At 34.9% G+C, this 9,536-nt stretch overlaps 1 protein-coding gene across 1 annotated transcript; it reads right to left on the bottom strand.

Moving 5' to 3' along the window:
• Positions 1–5,428: 5,428 nt before the first annotated feature.
• LOC134851650 (uncharacterized) lies at positions 5,429–7,939 on the bottom strand. The gene is made up of 2 exons (XM_063867827.1): positions 7,288–7,939; positions 5,429–7,053 (listed from the first exon to the last, which is right to left on the bottom strand). Exons 1-2 carry the CDS (start codon positions 7,793–7,795, stop codon positions 6,299–6,301), a joined length of 1,263 nt encoding a protein of 420 aa, XP_063723897.1. The 5' UTR covers positions 7,796–7,939; the 3' UTR covers positions 5,429–6,298.
• Positions 7,940–9,536: the final 1,597 nt, after the last annotated feature.

Below are 9,536 nucleotides of genomic sequence, written 5' to 3'. Positions count from 1 at the left end.
GATTCAATGTATAGCTCTTGCTTATCTACTACATTTTGCACTCAAAAATTATTTATTGCATTAGTTTTTATGCACGAAAAAAAATTGCACGCATGTTTTATTACTGAAAAAAATGAAAATTGATGAAAAATTTGTATGAAGTTCAAACAGGCGTAAAAAGTATCAAAATAAATTGCTCAACAAACATTCGACAAAATTTTACTAAACAAAAATGGTAGTTGCAGGCAGAGATCTATTTAAGCTACAGGCAAAAAAGATTTCACAAAAATGCTACCAAAGCAAACTCTTTTCTCTGTCCCAACTTTGCATGTGTGCCTTCAAGAAGGCTCTTGTTCAAAATATGAAGACAAATCAAAATCAGATAACACTTTACTCTAATTTTACTCTAATTAGACGAAATAAGTTTTTTGGCTGAAAATGTCATTTTTAGTCTGCAGAAAGCTGATCAAATTGGACTGTGAGTACAAATTAGTCGACCGGATGGACAATGAAGCTAACTTTGGCGCCCTTTTTTAAGTTCAAAGTTAGAAATAATGACTCTAATTCATTATTTTCTGGGGAACCGAAAGCTGATTTTTAATTAAGGAAGTAGTTTCCTGATTTCCCCTCCGCTTTGTGAAAGATCAACCTTTTAATTTGATATATCTACTGACTTTTTTCTGAGATAATGATGTTTACTTTGAGTACGGAAGCATCGAACTTGTATTATGCTCAAAACCTGCTGCAAAACAGTTTCTTCTAATGAAACTAACTAAAGAGAAAATTTCTTCTTTTGATTTTTAAAACGATGCTTAAAAAAGGACAGTACTAATTATGCATAATAAAGGTTGCTGAAGATATGTTCACCAATATTAGCTGGCTGATTAATCTATATTTGACTTAACTGGATGCAATTTGTTTAAAAAATTCCGAGTTTAGCTTTATAATTTTCAGATACCGGCTAGTCATTTGCCCCTTAGTGGGTTCAAAGACAACTCAAGTAATAGTTCGCAACGATTATGACACAGTTTGGGTTTAGAGCACATCGCGAAATATTTTTTGAGACTCGTAATAGTTTTGTTTTTAATTTTTTAATTTCGAAAAAAAACTCGACACTGCTAGTGCAAAAAAAAAACTGGATTCGCATTTGATTTTACATTAGAAACCGCCTTTTGATTTTCAAATTTTCAAAAACTTTCTTCAAAGAATTCCATTTTTGCAATTGGCTTAAAATAATATGTAAATTTTGCAATTGGCTTAAAAATTTGCGGCCAATTTAGTAAAATTTTTCAATCGTTTAAAAACATATGAGAAGTATAAGTATGTAAATTGTTTTTGAGGAATTACTGATCTGTCAAAATCGTTATTGCAGTTATTGCTAAACTCAGGTTTATGATTCAACCGGTTTTTGAGAAACGTCATCTTAGACTGGGCCAGTTATTAATCTCTTACACTTCCATAAGCATGAAAAAAAAATTTCGAATTTTGTAATTTAGCCAACCTGATAAGAAAGAATATATTGATCAAAGTTGTTAATTTTGTTTTTAAACGGATCAAAGATGCCCGAGCAGATTAAACACCGAAAAACGCTTTTCATTGCAAAACACGCGCCTTCTTCAATTTGGCAGGAACTATGTTTTGCCATAACTAGGTTGAAAATCATCAGCTACAATTAAACGCAGCAGTGCAATGCACTTCAGTTGCCTACAGTTGCTCTCAAAATTCTAGATATTTCATGTTAAACAGTTGACACAGAAAAACTCCCTTAGCTCTCAACGTTCATGGTACCCAAAATAAAAAATCAACCATAACTCGAAAAATTATTCACCTTGAATACTGATTGATTGGAACGTAAGCCAACTAGTTGAATTGTTTTTTTTTGTTAAAACTGCAAAATAAAACTAAACTAATCCACTTTCTTTTCCAATAACTTTAGCGACCATGCCTCAGCTGCAGAACGACCATGCATCAGAGGCTGTGCAAACCTATATGGAATGTTTCACGCAGCTCGCAAATGCCAGGCATGTAACGACTTTAAAATTGCGTAAAATTGGCTTCGTAGCTTTTACCCATTTGAACAGTATTTGGAACTTATCCGACAGCTTCTTTATCTTGGGACTCGTCGGCAGATTTTTCATTTAGGGAGCATTGAGGCATCAATGGCGCCTAACTTGCTCACGAAACTTAATTTTGGGGAGTTTCGATAAGCATGCGTGTCTATTAGCATGTGATAATTGTTTTAGTTAGGAGCGCCTTTAGACTACAGGCAATTTAGCCTGTATCAAATATTCGATGAAGAGAAGGTAGTTCAAATTGCACACAAGAGCACACAAAAACATCTTCAGTAGTGAGCTAGTCAATTGTTTTCTTTTAAATGGGAATGCTTATTGTAACATGCTAATAAACCGGACTACTAAATAGGCGTCTAAAAAAACAACACAATTCCCCGTTGTAATAAATTGAAAAACCTATTGATCAATGTTTTATTTCATTTCTATTGCTTAAAAATGTTTTCTGTTAAGCACTCTGCTAATTGCAAGGAACAAAATAAGCAATTAAATATAGCAAAAAGTAGTTTAATTGGTAATTAGGCATTTTTTTGTTTAAGAAATCTTGTGTTCCAATAGTTGCAAGCTTAAATGAGTTGAAAATAAATTTGATCGAATGCATGCCAAACAACGTAAATACAGTTCAAATGGAAACAAATAGAAATTGGTTAACAGTAAAAAATGGGCTATTTGGCTCAAAAAGGGGGGATAAAGTTTAACAAAAACTAAATAAGTGTTTACATATGAACTCATTAGATCATTCAGCAAAAAAGAGCTATAAAATGAATCAGTCTGGAGAAGCTATTCAACTTATTTAGATTGAAAAAAAAATTGAGATGCAAAACAAGCCGGCAACAGGAGCGGATCTATATTTTCTAAAGGGGCATGTTTTCAAAAATGTTGTCGATATTTTTTTAAGTCGACCCAATGAGTTTTCGATGCTTAAACTTTTGACAAAGAGGCGGACTCACATTGCGGTACAAAAAAGTGAGTGAAAAAAATGCAAGAAAAAAGTTTGCATTTTTGACATAGAGGCAAAGCAGAGCTTCGCAATACTTTGCGGTACAAAAAAGAGCATGAAAAAAAGTATAAAAAAAAGTTCTGAAAAATTGTTGGAAAAATTTACTTGAAAAATTAACTAGATAAAAGTTGAAAAATTACCGCAGCAAAAAATTCACATTTGCATCGAATGATTTTCATTAACAGCCCTTAAAAAGAAGAAAGCATTTACAGAGAGGCAACAAAGGCGAGAAAGTTTGGTTCGAAACCAGTTGAGCCGAATCAAAACTGCTGTCATGAAAAATTTCATAAAAATTAAGTCTTTATGACCCATCCAATTGAAACATAAAATCCCAAACGGATATATTTTTCCCTCGAAATAACGCAACATAAGTTGACATAGTCGATAAAACATAAACTGAAACTGTTTCAATATTTAAGGAAAAAAAAAACGAAAAAAAAAATTGAAAAAAGAACTCAATATCAGACATGGTAAATTTAAGAAACTCATAGTAAAAACTGTTTACATTGAAACTAAAGGCATGCTTTTAAAAGTAAACCAAAACCAAAAAAAACCCTACCAGATAAAAAATGGCGTTACAAAAACAGAAAACGAACCGAAAGAAATTAGGACGAAAACAACGAACCCGAAGAAAAAAGTTTTGCAAGATAATTACAATTGAAACGGGCTTGAACTAATTATTACTTAAGTGATAGTATTTATATATTTAATTTGAAAGACCCTGTAGAAGTTAAGATTCTCTAGAAGAAGTGAAGATCCTGTGGACAAAGTTGTTTACGGGAAAAAAGTCTAATACCCGATTGTACTACCCTTGCTTATCGCAGGGGTAAGGAAACAGCTCGAATTCCGATTTTGGACACTTTTTGGTAAGCTTTGACCAAACAAAATTGCGTATATTTTTGGTGCGCGCTCCCATTCAAAATTATTATGTATTGGCGATTATATTAATATTTTAGAAAATTAAGGATTGGTCGGCCGAAAATGGATTTCATGAAATAAAACTTTAGGGGGACCCTTTGGTTGGTAAAGGGGTCGAATCCCTGAAAGGGAGTGGCGTCAACTCCCACCCCCAGAATCCATACCTGGGCGGCTGTCGCATAAAACTTAAACAAAATCTACCGATTACAAATCTACTTTTTTTCAATTAGGCCTAAACTTAATTTAAAGCCCAGAGTGTTGAGTTTCGGTTCAAGAATTTGAGCAAAAATATTCTAGAAAACTTTTCATCATATTTTAACAGGGGCAATATACTTGAAAAATAAAAAGCGTTGCTTAGCAATAAAAGTTAGAGAAGTATATGAAAACGGCCAATCATTCAAAAAAGTTAATACGCTATTTTGGAGACGCTTTTTAACATCGCAACAACAGCTGTGGCTCCCGAATTGATCACGATGCCAGCAGATTTTAACTAACTGCCGCATATTAACAAATTCTAGGCGCATTTACTTAGTAATAAATACGGACAGGACAGCATGAATGTTTTTTTTTGACGAAATTAAAAATTTCGCAGTTCAAATTAGGCAATGAAATTATGCAAAAAACTCTGCGCTCCGGGAGGATTCAGTAAATATTTTAAAATATTTTTCTCGCCAATACATACTTTTTTTAGGAAAAGAGCAAGCAGATCTTTCTCAACGTGCGCAAAAACAGCAATTTTGTCACCTTACATCAAATATTTGTCTTCGGAGCAGCCTAACAAAAAAGTTGCATGATAAACGAACAAAATTCTCTCATGTGAAAAAGTTTATATTCGAGCTGTTTCGAAAATTTTTTTAGCCTAGCTTTCATCTTGAATAAAGGCAACCACGTGCTTTTAGAAAGCATAGCTTAGCCAAAAAATATTGGCGTAATATGGCAACGACCACTGACAGTTGGTAGAAACTATTTCTCGGTTGAGTTTTTGTTTTTCCCCGTTGCAAAACCAGGTATCACAAATAATCGGTTGAGTATAATAAATTCCATTGATTTATGATTCGAATGACATCAAAATTTTTCCAAATAGTTTTGCAAGTATAGAGACAAAACGGTTGAAAATTTGTGATTTTTGGTCTTACTTTTAGCAAATAAATCCAGAAAATAGTCTTATAATAGGGTGATAATCTTATTTGAGCCAAAAAAAAAAAGTTATATTTCAAGTTTCTGTTGAAAAATATTTTCTGCAAACTCTTTTAAGCTTGTTATTTTCTTTCAATTCAAGAAAAATGGAATATGCCTATTTAACTATACCTATAGAATATGCCTCCAGATCTTTTTATCCCACCTCGAACAAAAACACGACACATTTGAAAATAATAGAAAATAATATAAGTTTTTTATTAGTGGTCTTTCACAGCAACCAGCTATCACTATTTAACTGCTGTTAGCAGCTTTTTTGAAAGAATTATGGAAGAAAATTGAATTGGTAAAATTGATAGGGTTGAATATTGTAAGCACATATGTTGGGTAAATTGTGGTATTGCCTATCAATATTAGACACAACTAAACAGCTATTTTAGTTTGTGGATCATGGAGTTTTTAAAAATGTTTTCTTAAGCAAATCATCATAATATTATATGACTAATCAAAAATTAATTTTTCCATGTATCCACTAGTGTGTATTTGCATATTTATACGTATAAAATTCTGCAAAAAAAATTAATTAGATAATAGTAATAGGGGTCAAAACATTCCTAAACCCGACATGTTATCTATACCGTTGCTAGGATAGGCGTCTAGCTGGAATACTTCAATTTTGCATCGGTCTAATGGTGCAAGTTTTTGGTTAAAATCTCGAGTTTTCAAACTTGATTGATAAAGGTAAGCACAGAAAGAAACTGGTTATAGAAATGATCATTACTAAGTACTACTAGTTTTCTAACACCAATTTTGAGAGGGAAAAGCTATGCCAAGTGGTGTAACTGCTCTGCATATAAATTCATTTAATACGCATTGCATTAATACTAATATCCAATCACTCGCTCAAGCGAAAGTGAACACATTCAATTTACTTCAAGGGAATAACACGAAACTTTATTTAGTAGATGGCAGAAAACGTTCAAAATTAAAAGCAACAACAGTCAGGAAAAAAAACTGTGTCCAAATTACGACAAATTTATGATCATGAAGCTCTTCAACTTTGCAAACTGAACAATTTAATAGCAACAACACTGGTTTCATTAACTTTCTTGATAATTAAATATGAATGCTAGATCGATCGATAAATAGTACATACGATATTAATTCTAGTCCTTCAAAATACAGTCAAGTTCTCTCACGCTGCGCTATTTTTGTTTTCCGCCTCTGGATCTTGCACTTGAAGCGTCCCGTTGAACACTTGGACTTCGCTCTCGTCGCCATCTGCCAAATCTGGAACATCAACTTGGACATCCTGTTGACATCTCTCGCTCGCCTGTTCGTAGCTCGGCGGTGGACCATCCATGTTTTCGGTTCCCTCGATCACAGTTTCGGCCGACGGAACTCCCGGTTCTGCCAATGGTGGTGCATCGTACCCTGGACAATCCGGAGCCAATCCCGAGTATCCCGGGCACGCCTCGTCATTCACAGTATTCCCCGAGTTGCCAGCAGTCGAGGTCATGTTGACGATCATGAATTTCTTACCCTGTGGATCCTTCGCCACCTCTGAGTAATTCGGAAGCTTGAAAGGGGCAGTAGAAGCTCCACCAGTTCCAGGATTGGAGGCATCGTCGCCATTCTGGTCATCACGATCCAGTTCTGTTAGCCAGTTCCCGGACACTGGTGGGTTCACTGATCCGTCCGGTCCCCAAAAAGCAGCACTTCCAGCCGCATTCGCCAGATTATTTACTCGGCGCATGTTCTCTCTGTTGCGTCTCAGAATGAACTTGTAGCACCTCCAGACGATGCTTAGAGTGTAGATGAGGATGTTGAGATAGAGGAAAAAGAAGAGAACTGTTGCCAGGAGCCCATATCTGGATGCCGATAAAGACGCCATTGAGTCAATATCTTGCATTTCGCTCGTTTGGTCATTCGATTCCACTCGTTCTCCGTCTTAAAAAAGTTATCATTTATATATCCTAAAAATCTTTTAGTCTCTAAAACAAAAAGAAATGGTTTTTCAATTAAAAATCTGAAGTTGTATTATAAATGTTTCGTCAATGTTGAAAGTTATCGAGAAATGGACCCGACACAATCACACTGACAAGTCAATATATCGCAATATTAGAACCAATGCTAACAGCTATCGGCTTCAGTATGCGAAAGGAAAGTTAATTAAACGCTTACTTTGATCACTGATGATGAGCTCTGGCTCTCGCTCATATTCTCGAACTGTATGTGAGAACAAATTGGCAATCCCCAAAACAGTTTGAAGTAGATTAAAGAACCTGATGCACATGAAAGGCATCAAGTACATCGACTTGTAACTGTGTGCTCCGTAGACCAACATCGTCGCCACAGCTATTTGTAGAAAATGCTTCAAAGGTTCCACACGGCTCGACGCCATTACATACTGCTGTTGATCCTCGTCCGAATGCTCACTTGTAGTCGACATCTTCTCAGCTCCGTCGCCTAGAGTTTCCGGCTGGGGATTGACAGGCGGCGGAACGTACGTCATCGAACTATTTTGAGTTTGCAGACCAACTTGAGTGAGTGGTATGAAAATAATCGAACTAGCGTTTGCTGCAATCAGAAAACAGCCGAGAAGAATTGTGGCGAACCTCACGTGCAGGCAGAGACAACATCGCTCTTGCTCCGTGGTTGGAGTTACTTGCAAGTTGCGTAGAAATGACATCGCCCTTTGAGACGATAAACAAAGTTCTTTTCTGGTTGAGTTTTAGTTGCTTAAAAGCACAGCACAGTTACCTGTGCGATAATAAATTCGAAACAGACTATCTGAAAAAAAATTAATTTAAATTCTACTCTTTGCTGTAAAAGAAAAAAGCTAATGAATTTCTCGACCTAGTTTAAATTAAATTTGAAACGACCAATCGATATAAAGATCATTTCTCGCTTTAAATGTCAAGTTGGGTACCACTTAACTGTAGATTTAAAAATTTAAGTCCCCCAAAGCTTTGAAAAGGGCAACATTTATCGTAGCTATAATTTCCTAACATTACAATCCGATCTAGTACAACAGGCCGACGATTCTTTCAGTCTAACTTTGAACATTTTCAGCTGGCATAATAATTTCAACCACATTCAGTTAGCTGCATATTCTTATTCCTATACTCGAACGATTCGGCCTCATACTGATTCGGTTACGAGCCCTATACCTGTTCCAATTGCTATGGAATTGGACTGGAAATTAATGGAGTTTTAGAAAGGTCCGTTTCCTGTTTAAAGCCATCTAAACCCATGCTCCCCCTTTGCAAACAGCCAAACAAACTGATGAAGACATTATAAAGGATGTACATTATCTTTAAATAATTACTCTTTCAAATATAAAGAGCTTCGCTTCGCATGACAAGCTATAAAGAAAAGACGCCGACCAATTGTTGGAAAATGCTCTGAACTCATGACTGATAATCTGATAAATGCGTCTCTATCATTTAGGTAGAAAGTTCAAATTAATACAGGCAACAGCATTTGTTAGCAATTACCCAAAATGTAACAAAAACAGCAATCAACAGAATTTTTAAATAGCAATGGCGAGTAACGCACCTCTGGTGCTTCAAATTTTTGACAGGTCATAAAAAAAACTATTATAATGGAAATAAGATATGCGTCATTTGAGTGTACTCTGATAGCACCCAATAACAGGGTTGGCAATTTCAGTTTTGTAAAATATTCTAAGATTTTTTATTCAAATTTTGAAAAACCAGAAAATGAAGTTTGTGAAGTTCTTTGAACATTTTTCAAATTACATAAAAAAATGTCTAATCTTGAAATTTACAAGCTATTGAGCAGTCGCAATTGGACTAAATTTGCAGTTCTTGAGAGTAATCTCACAGTAACCAAGAACCCCCAACTACAGGGTTAGTAATTTTAAAAAGTTTTCTGAAATTTTTTATGAAAAAATCACAAAAAAAACATCATATCTCGAAAACAGCAACGATTTGAGTAGTCAAATTTGGAGACTAAATTTGCAACCCCAGGGAGTACCCTTTCAAAGCCTCACTATAGAGATGAAAGCTTCAAATGTTTTAAAATTTTTATATCTAAGTTCTTTGAATAATTTAAAAGAAAAAGATATAACATACGTAACATCTTGGAAACTAAGAACCTTTGAGCAGTCGCATTTGGACGCAAAAATTGCAACTCGGAACTCCTGAGAGTCCCCTCACAGAGCCCAACTTTAAGGTTGGGAATTTCAACTTTTGTGAATTACTGAGGTTATCTGAAAAATCACAAAAATCGTCATATTTCGTCAACTAAAAGGATTTAGGCATTCATAAGTCACAGCCGTGATAGCATCCCACTTTTGGGTTGCTTATTTTAAACATTAATTTCAAAATAGAAAATCGGAAAAAAATCTTAACCATTTCAACATACGATATAGCTTAAACGTGCAAAAATTCTTTTGTTGAACATGC

This window comes from Symsagittifera roscoffensis, chromosome 7 (assembly GCF_963678635.1).
Source record: "Symsagittifera roscoffensis chromosome 7, txSymRosc1.1, whole genome shotgun sequence".
Lineage (NCBI taxonomy): Eukaryota > Metazoa > Xenacoelomorpha > Acoela > Convolutidae > Symsagittifera > Symsagittifera roscoffensis.
The sequence above is the reverse complement of the archived record's forward strand: the minus strand, read 5'-3'. Positions and strand labels throughout refer to the sequence as shown.